The sequence below is a fragment of the Muscardinus avellanarius genome, assembly GCF_963383645.1.
Source record: "Muscardinus avellanarius genome assembly, chromosome: 2".
Taxonomy (NCBI): domain Eukaryota; kingdom Metazoa; phylum Chordata; class Mammalia; order Rodentia; family Gliridae; genus Muscardinus; species Muscardinus avellanarius.
Window position 1 is genome coordinate 4,444,305 of NC_137787.1, and position 22,819 is coordinate 4,467,123.

The window sequence follows — 22,819 nt, forward strand, 5'->3', positions numbered from 1 at the left end:
GCTCCACCTTTCCACCTGGCGCCCCTTCCCTTTCAACTAAAAAGTTCCTTTAGTGTTTCCTGAAGAGTAGGTTTGCTACCAGCTTCTTCGCTCCCATTCATGTATCTTAAAATGCCTCTGCATAGCCTCTGTCCTTTGAGGATATTTTTGCTAGATATACAATTCTGGGTTGACATATTTTTCTTTCAGCACATTAAAAAGATCTCATTCCATTGTCTCCTGACTCCCATTGTTTCTAAGGGAAAGTCACCACGTCTTTGAATTATTTATCTCCAGTGTAATTCACTATTATTCTCTGAGTGGTTATAGGGTTTTCTCTTTATTTTGGTTTTGTTAATTTGACCATGCTGTGCCTGGGACTTCTTGTTTGATGTATTTATTCTGCTGTGACTCACAGTGTCCACTGAATTTGTAAATATAATACACACCAAATTTGAGGCTTTGGGCCATTATTTCCTCAAATTTTTAAAATTTTATTCTCTCTCTATTCCTTCTGAAGTTCCAACCAGATTATATATATAGAGAGAGAGTTAAGTCAACTATATCTGACTGCTTGGCAGTATTCCATAAGTCACTGAAGTTCTAATCTCGCAGCTCCCACTCCCACTCTGGATAATTTCCCTGAATCTGTGCTTGAGTTCACCTACCCTTTATTCTGACATTTCCAATCTGCTGGTAAACCGTCCTGTGGATTTCTTCCGGTAGTTCTTCCTAGTTCTAGAATTTTCATTGCCTATTCCTGTTGATTTCATTTCTTGGCTGTAATTCTCCAGCTTTCGCTCAGTATTGCCATCTTTTCTATTAAGTCCCAGAACTTAATCCTTGCCTTGGGGATCTTATCTACTAACTCTAATACCGACCCCTCATGGGGTCTGTTTCTCTGTAACTACTTTTTCCTGGACCGTGTTCAGATTTTTCCTCGTCTTCATATGATTAACAGCTTTTGCAGTACCCTGGACGCTGAGGACGCTCTATGGTATGGTGCTGAGGCAGCTGAGCTTGGTTCTAGTAGGCAGTACTTTACTGGCTAAGTAACTTCAATATGCAGAGGTGGTTTTCCCTTTTGTTAACGTCGGTCTCTTGATTTTGCCTTCAGTCCAAGGTGGATGGATCCCTTGGTCCCACCTGGCCTTTACTTCAGGGAGGCCAGGGAGCGCCTGTTCGCCCAGCTCCTCTAACTTGGCAGTAGCTGAGGTTTCAGCTTCCTTCTTTTAGCTTCTTTTAGGAGCCATTGCTTCTCGGATTCTCCCCCTCTGTGTGCACTTGGAAGGTTAGCTGATGACTCGAAGGTGGGCTGGAGTTGGAAGCCAGGCAGCCCGACTTGTGACCTCCTGTGCTTAAGCACTAAGCTCAGTGATAATGTCTTCACAGGACATGTAAAGGAAACTCATCTTCCTCCTGGAGGAACACCTGGATTTCTTCTTAAACATCAAATTTGGTTGCCACGTGGCATTGTGAGCTGGCAGAAGCACATGAACAGAAGAGCACTAGCGCTTTGCAAGCGTCTGTGTATCCGGGTGCAGTTGTACACACTGTTCTGTATGAACTCACTCAGCTGTCAAGCCTTAACTGCCTTATGAGGCAGGCTCCGTCGTTAGGCCCATTTTACTGGTACGAATACTGAGGCACTAACCATCCAAGCAACTTTCTGGAATTGCAGTGCCGCTCCATAAACCCGCACAGACTAGCTCCCGAGCCCCAGGTTTCCAGCAGCATTCGGCAGCCGATGCCCGAAGCCTCTATCTGCCTATCTATCTCCCCTCTTGCTCGCGCTCCCGGCCTGGACCCAGGGCAGATTCAGTGGTGTGATCATTACGCATGCCTACAGCCAGGGGCTTTGTCTCAACATCAGATAGGCAGGCTTTGCTCCTCTTCGAATTATCACAGACTGACATCAAGTGGATCCCAAACTGCAGGCTGTCAAATCACTAGAATGTGGAAGGGCTCGTTCACCCACCCGCCGCCTCGTGTCAGAGGGCCTGACACACACCTCACTGAGCCTCACCTTGGTTGTGTGTATAACTGATTAATGAGACCCGAGGGCAGTCGGAGTGCTCAATTAAAATTGTTTGCTGCCAGACCACTGTGCCCCACCATGATTGACAGAAGGGTACCTACGTTGCAAAGGGCATTTGCTGTTAATTAACTGAAGGGAAGCCTGATCGGATGCCCGTGTTGGCGAGCCCTGGGCGGGAAGCTGGAGGGTGTCACTGGGTGGAGACCTGTAGGATGCAGACTGTGGCTGCAAAATGGACCTGCGGGATTACTGGAGAAGGAAAACACCGGAAGGCCCAGTTACCAGTCACATCTTCATTTCAACAAGCCCTGCCTCAGAAGTAATCTCAGAGAGTAAAGGACACAGAGATTAGGATGCAGCTGTTAGGAAACCATCCCTGCTTCTCTTTCGGTTGGTAGCATTCTCCTGACCCACGCGCCCTGAAAACAGACAACAATTTATCCCACCACCGTAAGTTTCAAGTCCAGGTTGTCATCGGTGGTGAAGGATTCCTTTATCTCACACTAACTCTCATCCGATAACAAGAAGGGGGAATTGTTTCCTTCAGAAATGTCCTCTTTGCACCAGTAAGCCACTGTTATTTCAAATTCTCCATAGGACTTCATTATACGAAGAAAAGTTAGATGTAGAAAAGAAGATATATCTCTTGGGGATAGTAGGAAGTAGGCATCTAACTTGAGAAATATTTGATATGTGATGAATAGTTAACAGGTATTTTATGGACAACGAAGGCACTCCCCCGGCATCAGCCCCAAGGTTGCTGTTGGTGCTGTAGGACCCCAGTACCCCAACCACCTCGGCATTCGGAACTTTCTGCCCCAGTGCCCCTGTTTGCAGGTACTGGGACTCGCCGTTACTAGGACTTTACTTCCCTGTGTTCCAGGAACTAGCTCCCCATCAACCGTTGTTACAAGACAAAAGTAACAATTCAGGGACTTTACACTCACCAGAATAACAGGACCTTGGTTACCACAAACTGTCATTAAAGCTAAAAAATGATATCTCTGGCCAAACCACCCAATCCTGAGACAGGTTAAAAATAAGAACCAATGATAATAAAACACCTAATGGTAACCGCGCCTCTGTAATTAAAGTGTATAAAAACTGCCCACATCTGTTGCTAAGGGTCGATTCCTCAACTTGAGAGGCGACCCCAGCGCTGGACATAATAAAACCTCTTGCAAATTGCATCGACTTCTGCCTGTGAGTGATTACTGGGAGGGTGTGTGCTTCCTGGGGGCCGACAGGTCCAACAGTGCCAGAGACCAAACCCAGGGCACTCTACCTCCAAACTACACTGTAAGCCCTTTCTTTTTTGTTTCTTTGTTTTTTGTTTTTGTTTTTGTTTTGTTTTGTTTTGGGGTTTTTTTTGCAATACTGGGGGTGGAAACCAGGAGCATTCTACCTTCGAGCTATACCCCCAGCTCTATTTTTTATTCTTTGCTGTCTGCAAACCGAAAGCCTCCTGTCTCAGCCTCCCAAATGCTGGGATTACAAGGGTGCACCACCACACCCAGCTCAGCCCTTATTTATTTTATATTTGAAAAGGGTCTCAGTAAGTTGCTGAGGCTGTCCTCGAACCTATGATCTTCCCAATACTTGGGAAGGAAACTTCACTTTCCCAGGTACTGGTATCACAACTATGCACCACTGTGCCCAGCTTTGGGTTTTGATGATAGTGACTCAGGGATGGAGAAGCAGGAAGGGTTTTCATTGGCCTCCCCCACTGAGCGAGACAGTTGCTAAGGAGAGTCACACATACTTTCCTATTTAATTGGGCCAAACCCCTAATGATGTAGGAATTGATATCCCCATTTTATAACTAAGAAGAGTGAGATTCAGAATGCCAAATTTCGCTCAAAATACAAAAAACCCAGAGGGCTGGAACCTGTGTTTAAGCTGAGGCCCAACTCCAATGCCATCACACTGTCCCTGGCCAGCCCCTGGGGAGGAGAGGCCTCTGTGCCCACCCCAGCAGGGGTTCCTGGACCAAAGGGTCCTTAGGGGACGTTCAGCTACTGAGTCCTTGGGGGCACTCCACAGGACTCCTCTTCTCCCTGAATCCCCCTCTTCTCTAAGCATGGCCCTGCCCCTCAGCCTCAGCTTCTCAGAAGGGGGAGCTGGCCAGCCTGCGCTCTGAGTCTTGGGAGAGAAGCTGTCCCCTGCCCATGGTCCTTGGACTCCTCTCCTCCTCCCACACGCTGACCTGGCCGCAAAGGGCAACATCGGTTGTTGGGCCTGGGAGAATAGGCCGAGGTGCTGCCCGGCCAGGGCCAGAAGGAATGGCCTGTGGATTCCATCTCCACAAGGTGAAAGTCAACCACGCAGAGCTGAGCCAGAGGGGAGCCGTGGGAGCTAAAGAACGAGGGGCAACAGGGAGGAGACAGGACTCAACAGAAGGGGGCTTGACCATGAGCCCCCAGCAGTCTGCTGCACGATGGCCAAGGTCACTTTCCTTCTAAGGCATGAGGGAAGAAGGTCAAGTACTTGGCCAAGGTCACTTTCCTTCTAAGGCATGAGGGAAGAAGGTCAAGTACTTGTCCAAACCTTTTTTTAAACACTTTTTTTTTTTTTGCGGTACTGGGGATTAAATCCAGGCACATTATACCTCTGAGCTACACCCCCAGCCCTATTTTTTATTCTTTATTTTGAAACAGGGTCTCACTAAGTTGCGGAGGACCTCACTAAGTAGCTGAGGCTGGCCATGAACCTGGATCCTCCTGTCTCAGCCTCCCGAATGCTAGGATTACATATGTGTGCCACCATGCTCAGCTCAGTATTTTTTTTTAGAGCAGTTTTAGAGTCACAGCAGCACTGAGCTGAAGAGCCAGAGCTCCCAAGTTCCCGTAAACCCCTGTCCCCAGTCATGCACAGCCTCCACGCCCCATAGTGGTCCAGGTGTTACCATCTGGGCACTGCATCCACACGCTGTTCTCACCATCACTGGGAGACCACGCTCTTTAGCGGCGGGAGTCGATGGCCAGTGTCTTTGCTTCCACTGGCCTAGAAGTGGACACTCAGTCCAGGTGTCGAAGTCAGAGACCCAGGAGGAGCCCAGGTGGTGAGGGAAAGGGGACCATGCAGGGACTCGTTCAGCCAGGAAGAAAGACAGAGAAAAGGAGAAAGAAAAAACGAAGGGCCACCAACGAGGCTCCACGCAGCCCTGGTGGAGAGCCGTGTCGCGGGGAAGGGGACACGGGCAGGAAGAGAGGGACGGTGCCTGGTTCTCACGCCCTGGGTCCTGGGCACAGCCCTCTGAGCTCTGACCACCCTCCAGAGACAGGAGGAGACCCCCCCATGCAGCACTGTCTGTGAGCCCGACACCCCTCCATCCTCGCACCACGCCTGAGTTCAGCCTGGACAATCAGTCGTGACATCAGCGCGGTGCTGCCCTCTGCGTCTTCCCTCATCAGCCCATCCCCAGCTCCCTCTGCTCCCGTCTTCTGCCTCAGTTTACCATCCTCTCCACCCAAGGTCAGCCCAGCGGGGCTCCCGGCTCTAAGACACTTCTGCTCTTGCTTGTCTTGAGCAGTTCATAAAGTAATGGAGCCAGCTAACCTCCAGCGAGGACTTGAAGTAACTTCTGTGACTGAGTAAAAGGTACTGCAGGAACAGAGAATTTATAACAGTGGGAACGCAGGATGCATGTCTTCATGTGTTAAGTGTTTAAGTGGACTCAGAGTGAGTCCAGTACAAGAACGTGGGCCCCCAGTAACCCATGGCCCCTCAGCCCTCCCCAGCAGGCAGCACCTCACCCCTCAGACCAGGCAGGGAGTATCTCCACCACCTGCTCAACCCTGGCGCCCCGGACACCTCGCAGATCCCCCACCAACGAGGAAGAGATGGATGGATTAATTACCTAATTAATTAATGAGTGGAACTTCCATTGAAGCCAAGACACACAGGATAAAGAAACAGTAGCTGGTGTTTATCTGCAGTTCCTATGCAGACCAGATAGGACCCTTCCAGAAGGAACCAGAAAGTTCCAGAGATCGTCTCAGTGACTTGAGTGCCTTGGGTCAGACCCTGTCAGTAAATCCCTGATGCCTAAGAAGCTAATGCTGATGAGGGTGTTTGACCGTGTCCCCTGGGGACTGTGAAAGACAGATCCACAAGCCACAGGGACAGGGACACCCGTCCTTGTCTGCCGAACATTCCCAGGCGGTGTGGAGGTACGGGTCTGTGGAAACCCCGGCAGTCCAAAACTGACAGGAACTGAAAGCCCAGAGCTGTATTTGATGGGACTGAAGAGCCCTCTGCTGGCTACACATGCAAACTATCTCATACAACTTCCCAAAAGTTCAATTATGAATTAATTACATTTAATTGTCCATGACCTCAAACTATCTGTGGGTAATTTCAATGAAGCCTTTTCATAGCTAAATGAAAATTAAAAGAGCAAGGGACGCCATTTTTCATTAGCAAATTGGCAGCCGTTTTTTATGGTTAACACTCCTTGAGGAGACTGTGTGGAACCAGATGTGCTGACTTGCGGCTGCAGAAGGGGTGGGGGGTGAGCCCCCTCCCGGCCGGGGGGACCCCGAGGATACGCGTTCCGAGCAGGCTCTGCCACTGGGCAGCTTCCCCTGACACCCATCCTGGCCGGATGGCCAGCCGGGCGTCCCAGAGTGCCCGTGTAGGCACAGTTAGGCTGACAAAGCCCAGAAACCACCTAAACATTCAGAAACAGGGGAGCCGTAAACCAGGGCGCTCTGTGCTGACGTGACGTTGGAGAAATGAATTTTACCTTATGACAAACCAGTCTCCTGGTACTGCACAAGGAACGACCACTGTTGTAAACGTGGGTGTCGAAGGGTTTGTAAAGACAGCAAGCCGTTGATGGGAGACAGAGGGGAAGCTGTGCTTGTGCCCGTCGGGTGCTCTGGAACTTTTACTGATGCTAACAGGAAGAAACCCTCTCCCCAGGACTCGGCCTGACCCACCTGCTCAGGTGGCCCGCGGCTCCCTCCCCCAGTCCGTGGTGCAAAGAGGACCAGCCTCTCCCCCTCCCCACCCCGCACCTGCTCCACACTCTGCCCATCCTAAGCCTGGGGCACCCTGGGCTGCCCCCAAAGGCCTCTGGAGCCCGCCCCTCGCCCCAGGCTCACTGTCTGCCATCTTTAAGAACTCTCCCTGTCTCTTCGGTCTCTGCCCTGTCCACACCTCAGCAGTCATCTGGCTCTGCCCCCTCTGACCACGCCAAGGCCACCAGTGACCTCACTATTGCCACACCCTGCCATCTGCGCTACCCTGCACCACCTACCTCTGTCTTCTCCTGGCCTTGGAGACCTGGTGCATCTCATGATCTTTCGCAATCTCTCTCTCTCTCTCTCTCTCTCTCTCTCTCTCTCTCTCTCTCTCTCTGGCCTCCAATGCCCTTCATGTCTCCTAGACTCGTCAATCCTCTCATGTTCCCTTGGATTTATCATTTCCTCCCTCACCTGGGCCCCTGTTGGGACTCAGCATCCCGGCATCCTCCAGGCCCAGCATCAGGACCCACCCCGCCTCCAGTCCTCACTAGTCTCTTAAGCTTCTAAGCCTTCCTCGCACCCACCCCTGTCCTCCCTGCCACCCCTCTGCTGGGCTCCCAGCCTCCAGCTTTGTGCCCTGATACCCCCTACATGCCTCCCGCTGTGGTGTGGGGGCTGGCGCCCCACCCTCCACGGCTTCCTCACACACTCACTGGGGGATTTTTCTGTAACACAGACAGGATCACGATTCCTAATTACAGCCCTCCCCAGGCTCTCCATGGCTTCCAGAACATAAGCGAGCTGCAGAGTGGTCTCAGCCATCCCTGACCCCTTCCAGAAGCACCGCTGAGCCCGGGCGCTCCCACCCCAAGCAGGGCAGGCACTTCCTGCCTCCAGCCGTGACCCTCTGGCCACCTGGAAGATGTCTGCAGTTTCCATCCAGACTTCCCTTACCCACCTCTCTATTGCCTGGCCCCTGGGCCACCCTCAGCCTCACGCCTGGCCATCCCTTGAGGTCTGGGCGCCCTGTCTCATTGATCTTGTGCCCCAGCGCCTCACACAACACCTCGCACCTCAGGCTCCTTCATCTGTGTTTTCTGAAGGACAAACCAGAGAGCAAATATCATCTCACATTCCACACCAAATGTAGTGACACAAGTCTTTTAGCCCCTGGACAGTTTTTTGTTTTTTTAACTTTTAGAAGAGTCAGCTTCCTCCATGAGTCCTGCTCTCCAAGGAAAGCAGCCTTCATTCCTTAACCCCTTCCTTGGCTGCCCAGATTCCCAGGCTGCAATTCTTTCTGTCCAGAACTGACCTGGTCATCAGGAGTTCCCCCTCAAACAAGAAAGCCATCATTTTCCCTGAAGAAGGGCAGGGAGATCAGAGATCCGCACGCCCAAGGACCAGACAGGGACTGCCCATGATCTTGCTGGGATGAAAGATGCAGAGGGGGACACCAGCCAAGGGTCAAGGGCATCTCATCTCCATAGCAATGCTACAGTGTGATGGCCTTAGCCCCCAGGGCCTGGAGTAAGGCCAACCTGTCCTCCGTGATGGAGCCTGACATTTCCCCCATGCTGGTGGGCCAGGTGACTCGCCCTCAGATTGCTGCACCTCAGTGACCTCATCTGTAAAGGGAGGAGAAGCCACAGCATGTGCCATGGGGAATGGTATCCTGTCTACTAAAGTGCTCTGCAACTGGATGTCCATTGTCCTGCTGTCCTCATGAAGGAATGTGCTTGGGCAGTCGCTCCTATTCTACTTGGTAAAAGCCTTCCAAACCACATTACCCCAGTGTCCTCACGGCGCAGGTGAGAGGCCTGGGAAAGGAATTCCTTCACAGATGCATGTTAAAAAAACAAATTCAGGAAGTGTAGAATTCCCCACTAGACCTAAAAGAACACACAAGTTCAAGCTGCAGTGTTGACTTTCAAGTCCAAGGGAATGGCTCAGCCACATGTCCTAAAAAGCTCTGAATCAGGAGCCCAGGTTCAAACTGCACCCATGCTTCAAGCCCATGCTGGTCATTTTGTTAAAAGCAGAAAGAGAAGCCAGCCACAGTGGCACTTGCCTGTCATCTCACTCCATGGGAGGCTGAGACCAGAGGATAGCAGGTTTGAGACTAGCCTCTGCTACTGAGCAAGACCCTATGTCAAAATAAAAAATAAAAGTAGGGTGAGGAGCCTTACTCAGAGGTAGAACAACTTGGGTTCAATCTCTGGTACCAAAACAAACAAAACACAGAAAGAGAAGAGCAAGTCCACTGTCCTGGGCACCCACCTGTGAAACTCCCATTAAGGAAGGCCCAGCTGAGAGGATAGGAGTGCGTGAACAGAAACACAAAGGCCTCGCTTTGCCAGGCAGACACAGGAGAGGAGTGGCCCGATGCCGGGGCCAGCACCCAAGGGGCCTGACACAAGAGGCGGATGTTCCTGTAAAAATAGTCTTCCGCCAGGCGTGGTGCCACACGCTTGTAATCCCAGCATTCGGGAGGCTGAGACAGGAGGATCGAGGTTCTCAGACAGCCTCAGCTACTTAGGCCCTTCGCAATTCAGTGAGACCCTGTTTCAAATAAAGAATAAAAAATAGGGCAGGGGGTGCAGCTTGGAGGTTGACTGCCCCTGGGTTCCATCCCCAGACCTGCAAAAAAATAAAAATAAAAATAGACTTTCCAGTGGGTTGGGCTAAAACTAAAATGTTTAAGAGGGACAGAAAAGAATAAGGTTTTGCCTTTGTTATTGTGAATTGCCTTTTCCCTAAGAAACTTAAGTCCTTTCACTTGTCCTGAGCCGTGGATTCTAGCCACAGCCAAGCCTCTGCCTCCCCTGGAGAGCTTAAATACCACTTGTGCCTGGGCAGCACCCAATTATATCAGCGTGTCCAGAGCCGGAACCCAACATCGTGTTTCCCAGCTGCCGGGCGATGCTCAGAAGAGCCCCTGTGCCTCTGTCTGGGCCATCGAACACCCCAGCATGTGCCTGCCACCGGCCCCACACCTGGCCATCTCTTTTCACTAAATTCCAAACACAGGCTGCTGCCAGGCTGCCATCACCCGTTGACTGGGGTGTCCTTCTAGGACCCACATCCTCCATCTCTTGGTACCCTGGCAGCTCCCGCAGTGGGCTTGGTGGCTAGACTGACCAGTCCTGATCGTGGGAGGGCCTCACCCCCAGCTCAGCGCCTCTGGGGCTGGACAGTGACCAGAACTCGGGCTTTCTCGCCGTAGGATTCTCTCCATCTGTATTTCACGCACGACCTTCCTGGGAGCATTGTAGAATGTTTAAACTGGAGAATCACTTAATAAGTTGCTTTGACACATCAAAGAGCTGGTTTTATTAAATAAAAGATTCTAGCTGAGGAAGCGAGGAGGCGGGAGGGAGTTCCTTTACCCTCCCGCATCTTGTCCATCTTGCTGATGAAAGCTCTGGGTGAGGTGGCCAGGCGCGGTGCTCGCTCTGAATTCACGGCTGGGCAGCATCACCGCCAATTAGAAACCAGGGGATTTGGACAGACACAGAGGTAGACAGGGCGCTGAGGGGTTTAACCTGTCACCACCACAGTCCAAATTGCATTTGTGATCGCCTTTCTCTCTAGCAATCCAAGTCCAGGAAAGAGGCAATATCTATTCAAACTTCCAGGGGCCAGGCTACAATGAGGCACCCACAAATGCAAGCCACCCCAAATTCAACAGTCATGGGGGTGGATGGGCTGGGGCTCCATCTGAGAAGAGACGAGCGATAGAGGAGGAGACGGAGGCCTGGGATCTCAGGAGAGAAGGTCCATTTTCAGCCCAGCCACCCGCACACCCCTGGGCCCCAGGTTGTCTTCTCAGCTGCTATGCAAAGCTCCAGGCCTGCCCTGTGTTCTTGGTGAGAAGGATGAGCCGACCCTGGACATGGCCCCAGCTTCTGCCACTTTGCAACTGTGCGAGCTGGCCCTCACTTCACAGCCTCCGGCCCCAGGGTCTCCAGCCTGTAAACAGAGTGGTTAGGGTTAGAGTTGGCGCTGAAAGTGAGTGAAGGTCATGCTTGTGAAGCCCCAGGGAGGAGGCAGGCTGGTTCCCTGATGTGTGTGCCTAGCGCCTGGCAGGCACTTGCTGCATCTCAACAGGGCTGGCGCTCCCTGGCGCCATAACTCCACCACTCTGGGGTCTGAGATTAACCTTTGGGATTCTGAATTCTCAGTCCCCCCCCTCCCCGGCTCTGTGTCTAACACCTCCCCAAAAGTGCTTGGCTAGCCCTCTTTTCTCTCTGAACGTCCCAGGTGTAGGCCACAGGAAGGTTGAGTTCAATGTTCGCTGTTGTCCTTAAAGGTGCGTAATCTGGTTCCCGGCTCCCAACCTGCCACTTGGTTCATGCTACTGGGGAGACAGACGTAGCCACCATGTCCCTGGAGATTTTCCCAGCCCTCGCTGAATAATGACTATCTTGGTTCAAAATCATTCCCGCTGCCTTAATGATGTTTTAAGAAATATATAAATAGGAGTACATAATGCTGAATTCGCCGTGGCCGAAACAGCTTTTATCTGTTACCATTTCACACAAAGTGCAGATTGTTGCGAGAAACACGTGTGCTGGCTGCACTGCCCTGGTGCCGCTTTGAAGGGATTGTTAGGTATGTGGCAATTACTCACCCGAGGGTAAGTCCCATCCCGACTCGGTCACAAAGCCCTGCTGGTCCCGGAGGGGCATAAAGCCACCCTCCAGAGGGAGCCTGGGCCACAAAGCCATAGCCCAATGCAGGGATTCCCAAATGGGAATGCCGGGGAGGTGGGGGGGAGCGGAGCTGAAAAGGGTAAGCAAACCTGAATACACCTTGGAACCGGGAGTAGGCTGCCATTAAAACCCAGGGCCCAGCTCCCCTCCGTTTTCAGCAAAACACTACTGGCTGATTTCAAACCAAACCAAGTAGAGGCCCAGGGTGCTGGGGCAGAGAGTGCTTGCTTCCCTGAGGACAGCCACCCCCAGCTAGAGGGAGGCTTTGAGCCACAAAGTGCATGTATGCATGCTTGCAAAAGACTGCGTGTGAGTGGCTGCTGCCTGGGCACCAAGGAGGCCCTCTACCCCGGGCCACCCCAGGGAGCTCCAGACCAGCCCTGCACCAGGAGGGAAATGCGTTCGTTCACCACTGGGGCTTTTCTCTCCGGCTACAGGTGGCTCGGCAGCTCCAGCCTTCCGTGGTGTGGATTGAAGACACGGAAAAAACCTTCTATAAAAAAGTGCCCCCAGCCGAAAAGCAGGTGAGGGCTTACAGGGTACTAACTCTAGTTTCTTTTCTTTTCTCTTTTCCCTCAAAAAATCTTGCCTTTTCAGTGGAGAAAGGAGACAGACATTGGTGGGGAGTGGACGGCTTTTAAACCCCCGCAGTGGTCTCCCTCTCTGCCCCAAGAGCTTGTCTGCATTTGAAAGGATCCAGGGGTCTGATCTTCTGAGGCCTAATTTAGAAAACCTGGAAGGGGCAAGGGAGACGGAGATCTTCCACCCAGACATAGGTTTCAGAGGAAAGAAACAACTTAGCTCTGTTCCGTTACAGCCAATAGCACACAGAGGAGTTATTATTAGGATTTCCTATTGTTCATAATAATAAATAGCAAAAGGCCTGAAATTTGTGAACAAAGGCCGCCAGCCCCAGGGCTAAGTGCCCTGCAGCGGGGCCTCTGGGAGCCCGGTTCCAATTGCTTCCTTCCTTCTTTTCTCTCCTTTCAATGGCCCTCCCTCCCCCGTACTTCCCCCCACAAATCACCAGCAAATTTCCCACAAGTTAAAAAAAATTTGCAGATACACATGATTGTTATTCCACATCAATTTGCACCAAAGCAAATAGTGGTTAACGGTGAATTTCTGATTAAATTCATACGGGTTTTAATCACTCTGGATCCTTATGTATTATACATCATTTTAGCAGGTAGAGATGATTTGGATAAAGAATGAAAGCTCAGTCTTTTCTTCTCCAAATGAGCCTTGATTGCCCTGTCATTTCAGAAACTCTTAGGAGGACTCGTTTATTATTTAACCTCCGAATCTAACGCTTAGCTCCCTCAGCTCCCTCTGCTGGCTAAGTTGCAGCAGTGACGAAGAAGGGGGAAAAGTGTCCACACATGAAAAACTCATGTCGGGAATTACTGTGAACCACATCGTAAGTCTAAAGAGAAGTTGGGCGTGGTGATGCACGCTTGTCATCCCAGCATTCGGGAGGCTGAGACAGGAGGATGGCAGCTCAAGGACCTCCTCAGCTACTTAGGCCCTCTGCAACTCAGTGAGACCTTGTTTCAAAATAAAGAATCAAAAATAGGGCAGGGTGTAGCTCAGAGATAGAATGCCCCTGGGTTCCATCTCCAGTACAATAATTAATAATAATAATAATAATAATAATAATAATAATAAATAATTTTAAAGGGAGGAGAAAAAGAAGAAGTAGTCATCTACATTGCTGCGCAGGGCCCGCCATACCCAAGAGCCACACCCCTGAAGTTGGTGGGAGATGACTCCCTAAGGGTCAGGGTTGTTCACTCCTCCAAGGGGACTTCAGCCTGGGGCAGGGTGAGAAGACACTGGCCTTGAACTTGGAAGACTGGTCCCAGCCCAGCTCAGCAGAGCTGGCTGTGTGGTCTGGAGCAAGTAGCTTGACCTCTCTGATCTCCACTTGCTTAGCCATGAAGTCAAAGTCGTCCATCCCACAGCAGCTCTGAGTCTGTGAAGGCGTCTGGCGTCCTCTCCCACCGCGACCTTGAACTGTTGCTCAGCTGTGGGCAATTTCAGCCATAGTCTGCTCACCTGTGACGGGGCCTGTGGAGCATCAGAGGATTGGGAAGCATTCCCGGGCGGCCTGAGGGCCGGCCTGGAGGAAAAGCTGGGTGGGCACGAGGTGTGGGTCAGTAGACTTCTTGCATAAAGGACTCAACACAAAGGGCCTCAGTGGGGTGGGGGAGGGGACAGCAAAGGAAGAAGCAGGTGGTGGTGAAGACGACATAACCCCTCCCCAGAACCCCTCTGGTGGGCCCTGGTGCTGCCTGCAGAGATATGCTCTCCGACCCCAACAAACACCTCCGCCTCTGCCTGGATCTTTTATCATGGGGAAGAAGGCCTTCAGAGGCACAGTGCCCATCATAGACCAGCTGGACCTCAATCGTGCTCACCTGTGCATGGAATGTCAGGGGAATTCACTCTTACAACCAGGACCACTCCTGAACAGCTAACAACCAGAACAGCTAACTGGTTCCCAGGGATCTGAGCTTCCGCAAGGCCCAGAGGCCTGAGCTTTCCCCAGACTGGACCCACCCAGCTGTCCAGCTCCAGCGCCCCCAGAACCCCAGCAAGAGGAGTGGGGAGGAAACCTGTGTGTGCCCAGCTCCACTCAGAGACTTGGCCTCAACTTGACTGGCACCAGGTATGGCATGGTTGGCCCAACCCTGGGAGCAGGGCTGCAGAGCGAGCCCTGGGGGCTTTCCTGCAGCTCCAGGGACAGGATGGGCCACTCCTGCCCCCATCCCAGTTTCTGGGCCTCAGAGATTTCTGAGTCTTACCCAGGGTCATCAGCCACAGCCTGGGATGCCCACATCCTGAAGGTGACAGGCAAAGGTGAGGGCAGCGGCCAGGAGGCATCTGGATAGCCTCTCATGGTGTCCCTCAGCCTCTGGGAGCCCACCAGCCTGTCCCTCCTGCCCCAGCCACCATCCCAAAGGCTCCCTCCAGCTGGTCCCTTTGAAAGAGAAGCCTCATCCGTAGGGACTCAATCCACCCTCAGACTCCTCTGCCTTCAGGTGAGGCCCCTCCCAGTGGCAAAGGCACTGAACACAAACCCCCTGTCAGGAAGCCACACGCCTGGGATGCAGGGACAGGAGGCCCCAACACTGAGGGCTGCTTCAGGCAGGAAATGGCGGATCATTGTAGGAGAGACATAAAGTGAATAGGGATTGTACCCAAGTCAGGGCAACTCCCAGCAACCCCAAGAGAATGACTGCACGTTGCCTTTTTTTTTTTTCTTTTTTTTGGTGGTGGTGGTAACTGGGGGTGGAACCTAGGGGCTTTTCTACCTCCAGCTATACTCCCAGACCTATTTTATACTCTATTTGGAAACAGGGTCTTACTAAGTTGCTGAGAGCCTCACTAAGTAGCTGAGGCTGGCTTTGAACCTGTGCCATCCTCCTATCTCAGCCTCCCAAGCACGAGAGACCGTGCCCTTCCCCCACCTGGATGCCACGCACAGCTGTGCAAGCCACTGGCTCCCCATCTGCAGTGGGGTTCCTCCCAGCACACCCATCACCACCCAGTCCCCTCTAAGCTTCCTGTGAGAACTGGCTTCAGAGACCTTATTAGAACCCAAAGCAGCGGGGCGTGGTGGCGCCCGCTTGTAATCCCAGCATTTGGGAGGCTGAGACAGGAGGATTGCGGTTTGTGGACAGCCTCAGCTACTTAGGCCCTTTGCAACTCAGTGAGACCCTGTTTCAAATAAAAAAATAGGGCTGGGGGTATAGCTCAGAGGTAGAAGGCCCCTAGGTTCCATCCCCAGTACGGGAAAACAAAATACAAAAAAAAAAAGTACCCGAGGTGCACAACCACAAAGTCTCCTTTCTCCTGGCCACCCTCCTCTACCCTCCTCTTCTCATGTTATCTCGTTGCCTCTGAGATAATCTCGTGCCTCCAGAATTACAGAAAAGAGCAGTCCCCAAATGCCCGTCCCCTGCCACCTCCATAGACACAGCGCCCCTGGGCTCGCCTAGACATGGCCGCCCTCCCAGGAGAGCTGCCCTCTCTGGTGCAGCTGGGCAGGCCGGCAGTGGTGTCAGCGATGGAGACAGAGGAGAGAGAGGCCAGTTGCCGGCTTCTGCATTTTCTGCTCCATTACCCTTTGCGACTTCATCTAGTGAGAGCCTGCCTGACATCACAACGGTGCCTCCACAAGGGAATTGCTCGCTTTGTCGGGCCGGCTGGCGAGGTTGTTTTGTGGAGCTAACTGCATGAAAGCAAATTGGAATTGCAATGCGGATGCTAGCCACTAATTTGAAATTGCCCACGGTAATACAGTTGTGAGGACTGGCAGGCCCCGCGGCGGGGGCGGCAGCAGGGAGGTTGCCAGGCGATGGCGGAGACTGTGTCCTGGTGTGATCGATGAGCTTGCAGGTCTCATGCAGAAGGGACGGCTCTGAGCTGGAACGCTGGCCGGCCGCCGGAGTGCAGGGGGAGGCTCTGATCCAGTGAACACACCTCTTTCCATCCTCCACTAATGGGACTGCACCTCGACAACAGCAAGAATGTCACTCTGGACACAGCCCAGGACCAACATTTGTCATCTAAATAGGCCAGTCCCGCCATTGCAGGACAGGCAGGTGGCACCATCACCTCCTGCCTCAGAAGAGGCAGTGACTGCACCACTGTCACCATGGCAACTGGGTTGCTGAGGATGGGCTTGGACCATGTAGGGGTGTTTCATCCCCATGGAGTCTCAGTCTCCAGCCTCACTGGCACCCTCAGATCAGTCCCTCTCCCACTAGTCTCTGGGCAGGTCACATGGCATCCCATGCATCCCGGCCACTCCCACAAAGTTTGCTCTCCATGAAGCTTCTTAAAAGACCCATTCTCACCCACCCCCTGCAGCTTGCTGCCCACACCATGACATAGAAACTCCTCCAGAAAGTGATTCTTTGACACAAAAGAAGGACAAGACTTCTCTGAAAGCTATAAGAACACTGTTGAGAAATTTAAAAGAAAACCTAAAGTAAAAAGTAGAAAGTCAGTTTGCATCCATGGGTTGGAACACGTAATATTGCTAAGATAGCAACCCCCCTGAGCTAATCTACAGATCCAGTGCAATTCCTATAAAAATTCTGGCTGGCTTATTTGCAGAAACTGATAGCTGATCCTAAAATTCATGTGGAAATTCAAGAGACCTGTCAGAAACAATCAGCCAAAGAAAAGCAAAGAGAGAGGGCTCTAATGTTTCCTAATTTCATTTCCCAACTTACTCAAAATTGCAATAATCAAGACAGTTTGATACTGGAGTAAGGAGAAGCATCTGGATCAGTGGGAAAGAACTGAGAGTCTATCAATAGGCCCTTGTATTTACAGGCAATCAATTTTTAACAAAGGTGCTAAGACAATTCGATGCAGAAATAATCTTTTTTTAACAAATGGTGCTAGGAAAACTGGATAGCCACCTACAAATAAATGAAGTTCGACCCCCTACCTCACACTACATATAAAAATTAATTCATATTGTATCACAGATGTACAGTAAGAGCTAAAAGTAAAAAAAAAAAAAATCTTGTAGAAGAAAACATAGGCATGAGTCTTTGTGACCCGAGGTTAGGCAGTGGTTCCTTCCATTTGACTACAAAGACACAGCCCCCAAGAAAAGTTAAGTTGCATTGGGTTTTTGTTTGTTTTAGTTTTGTATTTGTTTGGTTGGTTGCTTTTGTTTGCTTGTTTCGTTTTGTCTTTGCAACAAGCCAGGTGTGGTCGTGCACACCTATAATCCTAGCACTTGGGAGGCTGAGACGGGAGGAGCACAGGTTCGAAGCCAGCCTCCATAACTCGGCGAGATCCTGTTCCAATTTTTAAAAAATAAAAACAGTGTTGGGGATGTAGCTCAGAGGTATAATACCCCTGGGTTTGATCCTTAGTATAAAAGTATAAAAAATACATGTATATAAAAATACTATATATATATATATAGCCACAGAGGATACATAAAGAAAGTTAAAAGTCATTGGGGCCAACATTGAAAGACCCAACTTAAACCAAGACCCGGCAGCAGAATGGGAGACAGATCCAGTGTATATTGACTGGGATCATCTGGGGCCATGCCCAATGGGGCAGGCTTAGAGGTGGAGTCAGCCCTGAGGTGACTCCGCCCACTGGGGCCATGCCCAATGGGGCCCCACTGGGGGCCATGCCCAATGGGGCAGACTTAGAGGTGGAGTCAGCCCTGAGGTGACTCCGCCCACTGGGGCCATGCCCAATGGGGCAGGCTTAGAGGTGGAGTCATCCTTGAGGTGACTCCGCCCACTGGGGCCATGCCCAATGGGGCAGGCTTAGAGGTGGAGTCAGCCTTGAGCTGACTCCGCCCACTGGGGGCCATGCCCAATGGGGCAGGCTTAGAGGTGGAGTCAGCCCTGAGGTGACTCCGCCCACTGGGGGCCATGCCCAATGGGGCAGACTTAGAGGTGGAGTCAGCCCTGAGGTGACTCCGCCCACTGGGGCCATGCCCAATGGGGCCGGCTTAGAGGTGGAGTCATCCTTGAGCTGACTCCGCCCACTGGGGCCATGCCCAATGGGGCCCCAATGGGGGCCATGCCCAATGGGGCAGGCTTAGAGGTGGAGTCATCCTTGAGGTGACTCCGCCCACTGGGGCCATGCCCAATGGGGCAGACTTAGAGGTGGAGTCAGCCCTGAGGTGACTCCGCCCACTGGGGCCATGCCCAATGGGGCAGGCTTAGAGGTGGAGTCAGCCCTGAGGTGACTCCGCCCACTGGGGTCATGCCCAATGGGGCAGGCTTAGAGGTGGAGTCAGCCCTGAGGTGACTCCGCCCACTGGGGCCATGCCCAATGGGGCAGGCTTAGAGGTGGAGTCAGCCTTGAGGTGACTCCGCCCACTGGGGCCATGCCCAATGGGGCAGGCTTAGAGGTGGAGTCAGCCCTGAGGTGACTCCGCCCACTGGGGCCATGCCCAATGGGGCAGGCTTAGAGGTGGAGTCAGCCCTGAGGTGACTCCGCCCACTGGGGCCATGCCCAATGGGGCAGGCTTAGAGGTGGAGTCATCCTTGAGGTGACTCCGCCCACTGGGGCCATGCCCAATGGGGCAGGCTTAGAGGTGGAGTCAGCCCTGAGGTGACTCCGCCCACTGGGGTCATGCCCAATGGGGCAGGCTTAGAGATGGACTCCAGTCAAGAAGGCCCTGAAGTAAGAGACCTAGATTCCTCTCAATGATAAAATGAGTCCCTCCCATCACCGACTCCTGCCTCACTCCAGAGTAAAAGCGAAGTTCCGACCGTGGTCCCCAACGCCCAGGCAGCGTGGCCTCTGCTCCCCTCTTCCTCTGCCCTTCTTTCCTTGCCTCTTCCCTGCCAAGTGCATTTGTCTTCAGGGCCTTCGGGCTCCCTGTCCTCTCGGCCTGGAACTCGCTCCTGCACACGCGGCTCTCTCCGCCCGGAGTGCCCCTTCGGCCTGCCTCGGCTCCATGGAGGCCCTCCCAGCCCCCCCACCCCACCTCTGCCGTGCAGCACTTGTCCCCTAACATACGTTCTAACCATTCATCTGTGGACCTATTTCTTGCTGAAATGTCAGTTCCACAAGAATAAGGATTCATGTGTAGTTTAGCACTGCCCCGCATCCCGCTCTGGCGCACAGTGGCAGCTCCATCTAAGGTTTAAAAGGGAGCAAACTCAGAAGGCCTTTTGCAGGAGGCCGCTGTAATCCTGCCGAAGGAGCACGGGCCGAGGGCCCCGCCTTGTGTGAAGCCCCTTGAGATGACAGGAAGGTCGTTATTACCACCTTACAGATGAGACTGGGGCCTCGGTGGCTCTACTCTGGCCCCAGAGCTAGTAAATGGCTGCGCCTAGACTCGGAATCCAGGGCTTATCCACCACGTGAGCAATAGATCCCGTGGAGAGAGGGGAGCCGAAGGCTAGCGAGGAGAGAGGGCAGTGATAGAACTTGAAACTTCAACCCTGCCTTGCTCAGCAAACGGCCAGCCCTGAGCCCCACACAACCTTCCACAGAGCAGCCTCGTGTTGCCGGGACCCAGGGAGCCAAAAGGCAGGTAGCAGCAGAAGCTTCTGGAAAGGGCAGCAGGTGAAGTGTGGGCTCAGAGGGATTTGCCTCAGGAAGGACAGGTCATGGGGGACCACGATAGCAAAGGATGGAGGCAAAGAGCCGGAGGAGAATCAGTTATTCGACAGACACTAATCGGGTACCATCTGTAGGCCAGAGACCACCGTCTCGTCTCTACTGACTCGTGGTTCGAGCCCCTTTCCTCTGGATCATTCCTTCCCCATCCAAGAGGGCCCAGGGATGGGCCCAGAGAGGGAGGGCAGTGCCACAGGCTCTGTCCAAAGCACTAGGTAAAAGAAAGTAAAAAGTGAAAAGACGACCCACAGAATGAGAGCAAATATTTTCACACCACGTCCTGATAAGGGGCTTGTATCTAGAACTCCTACAACTCACTCACAAAATGATAGCCCAGTTTTTAAGTGGACCAGGGATCTAAGTACCCATTTTCCCAAAGGAGACACACAGACCATCATGAAAAGATGCAGAACGTCATGAACCAATCCAGAGCAGAGGATGACCAAGACTGCTTGGGGGTCTGCAAGGTTCTGGTCATCCCGGCCTCCTTCCCATGAGTCCCCTCCACTCCTCTGTGCCAGGGGGTTGCCCATGGCAACATGGCCAGATCTGGCTCCCTCTCTGGGACGTGGGACAGAGTCTTCGGGAGCGCTCCCCTCTCCGTCTTTAATGCTGGGATAACCCTGAATGGATGCGGGTGCAAGCTATTCCCAACTGCCCCAGGATTTATGTAGCCCGGCATTTCCTCTCCTGGGTCCTGGGTCCCTGTTGTCAGGCTGTCAGCAAAGCAAACCTTGAGTTCCTCTTCCAAGCAGCCTCGAGGGAACCTGGAGCACCGCAGAGCCGCCAGGAGGCCCGCCAGAGCGCTTGACTCTGAGGGTCAAGGAGCTGGCATGTTCAGTCGGTGTTTCCTTCCTTCCTTCCTTCCCACTTTCCAAACCTGAATACCAGAGACGGAGGAAAGGAAATGCCACTGCATCCGAATCACCTGGGAAGCTCCCCGAGGCTCGGCCCAGGCTGTCCATCAGGAGCCGTGTTTATCAGAGCCTCTAAGTCACTTTAAAAATGCGTACTATAGGGCCTTGTTCTTAACCGTGCATTTCCTTTATTTTTTTAATTATGTGTGAGCTGATTTTTCCTCATCTCTCTCTCTCAGAATGAACCCAAACGTCTGAAAAAGCAACTTCCCAAACTCCTGAAGCTCCTGAAGCCAGACGACAGGATTCTGATCGTGGGGACCACACGGCGTCCCTTCGATGCCGAGCTCCAGTCTTTCTGCAAAGTTTACCAAAAAATTATTTTGGTTCCCAGACCAGATTATGCTTCCAGATACGGCAAGTATCCTAAGCGCCTTCCCACGTGTGCTTTCCGGGCAGGGCTGTCCTCCAGTGTGGGCTTGCACACAGGGAGGCCAGGAGGGGCCCCGAGGACCGGTGTGCCTCTGCTGGCCTGGGAGGAGCCTGGGCGCTGCAGGTGCATGCGCACCGGGCCAGGAGAGCACGTGCCCTGCGTGTAAATTGTAGGATCTTAAAAGCGAAGAGTGTATCTTGGCTCTGTTAGCATAGTCCGCTTGATTGTGCGCACGGTTTTAATGAGAGTTTTCTAGTAGAGCACCATTTCTTTTCTTTCTTTCTTTCTTTCTTTTTTTTTTGGAAATAAAGGTTTTATTATAAGTAGCGGACAGCCTCAGCTACTTAGGCCCTTTGCAACTCAGTGAAACCCTGTTTCAAAATAGAGAATAAAAAATAGGGCTGGGGGTGCAGCTTGGAGGTAGAATGCCCCTGGGTTCCATACCCAGTACCATAAATAAATAAATAAATAAATAAATAAATAAATAAATAAATAACAAATAAACATTAACTACAATGTGAGCTTATGTTTTCAAATTAATTAGATCCAAAATCCATTTCTTTTTTTATTTTTATATTTGGTGGCATTGGATATTTTAACCCAGGGTCATTCTATTCTCTGAGCTTCATCCCAGCCCCATTTTATTTTTTATTTTGAAACAGCAGCTCTCTAAGTTGCTGAGGGCCTCACTGAGTTGCTGAGGCTGGCCTCAAACCTGTGATCTTCCTTTCCCAGCCTCACAAATACAGGCATGAGTCACCACACCCGGCTCAAAATTCACTTCTTTTACAACATATTTTTAAGGGAAAACAATCAAAAAAATTCTCTTCAGGTGACATTGTGAGGAAGCTGGATAGAGCCCTGGGATTCAGGCTGTCAAGACCTGGCTCAGAATCCCAACTCTGATGTGTAGAAGCTGAGTTACCGTGACAGGGCAGTCGACCTTCTGAGTCTGTGTCCTCATCTGTCAAGTGGAGAACTGTTCATCTCCCAGGGCCTTGTGACCCTCCTAAACCTCCTAAGGGTTGTTAACAAAGCCAGGCGTGGTGGTGCACACTTGTAATCCCAGCCTTTGGGAAACTGAGACAGGAGGATCGCAGTTTGAGGACAGCCTCAGCTACTTGGGCCCTGTGCAACTCAGTGAGACCCTGTTTCAAAATAAAGACTAAAAATTAGGGCTGGGGTATAGCTCAGAGATAGAATGCCCCTGGGTTCCATCCCCAGTACCGCAAAAATAAATAAATAAAGGTTGTTAGCAGAACACTCAGCACTACGCTGGCCCAGGAGGGCGTGGGTGTGGTGGCAGAGGTGGAGGTGGAGAGGAAGGACAGGGACAAGGCACAGGCCGGAGAGTGGTTTCTCTTGTGCCTGGAGTGGACACTAGACCCCAGGGGAGCTGCGCTGGCTGTGGACCAGACAGGTGACACCTGGGCCTCCACCCGGCTCAGCACGTGTTGCAAGAGTTCTAAGAAGTACCCGAAGAGATTCTTGGGACCAAAGCTCAGGAGTCACACAGCATCGCTGTCACCACCGTCTGCGAGTCCTTAGGAAGTCACAGGGGCCAGTCCAGTTCAAAGACAGTGGACGACACTAAATGTAGAGACCACACAGGTAGCCATGCAGGACCGTCAGTAGCCCTGTGTCTTCAACCCCAGGGCAGCGGTGGCTGTGGGAAAGGATTTGGGATGGAGATGGTGGCC

General features: G+C 52.1%; 1 protein-coding gene across 1 annotated transcript in view; it reads left to right on the plus strand.

Annotated features, from left to right (window-relative positions):
• The window catches only part of DRC11 (dynein regulatory complex subunit 11), a gene marked incomplete at its 5' end in the record, with an annotated part of 132,512 nt that overhangs the window by 96,106 nt on the left and 13,587 nt on the right, over positions 1-22,819 (plus strand). The window contains 2 exons of the mRNA XM_080689629.1: positions 12,140-12,226; positions 20,926-21,103. Of these exons, the coding sequence (XP_080545755.1) occupies positions 12,140-12,226; positions 20,926-21,103 (265 nt within the window). The remainder of the gene's footprint in view (positions 1-12,139; positions 12,227-20,925; positions 21,104-22,819) is intronic.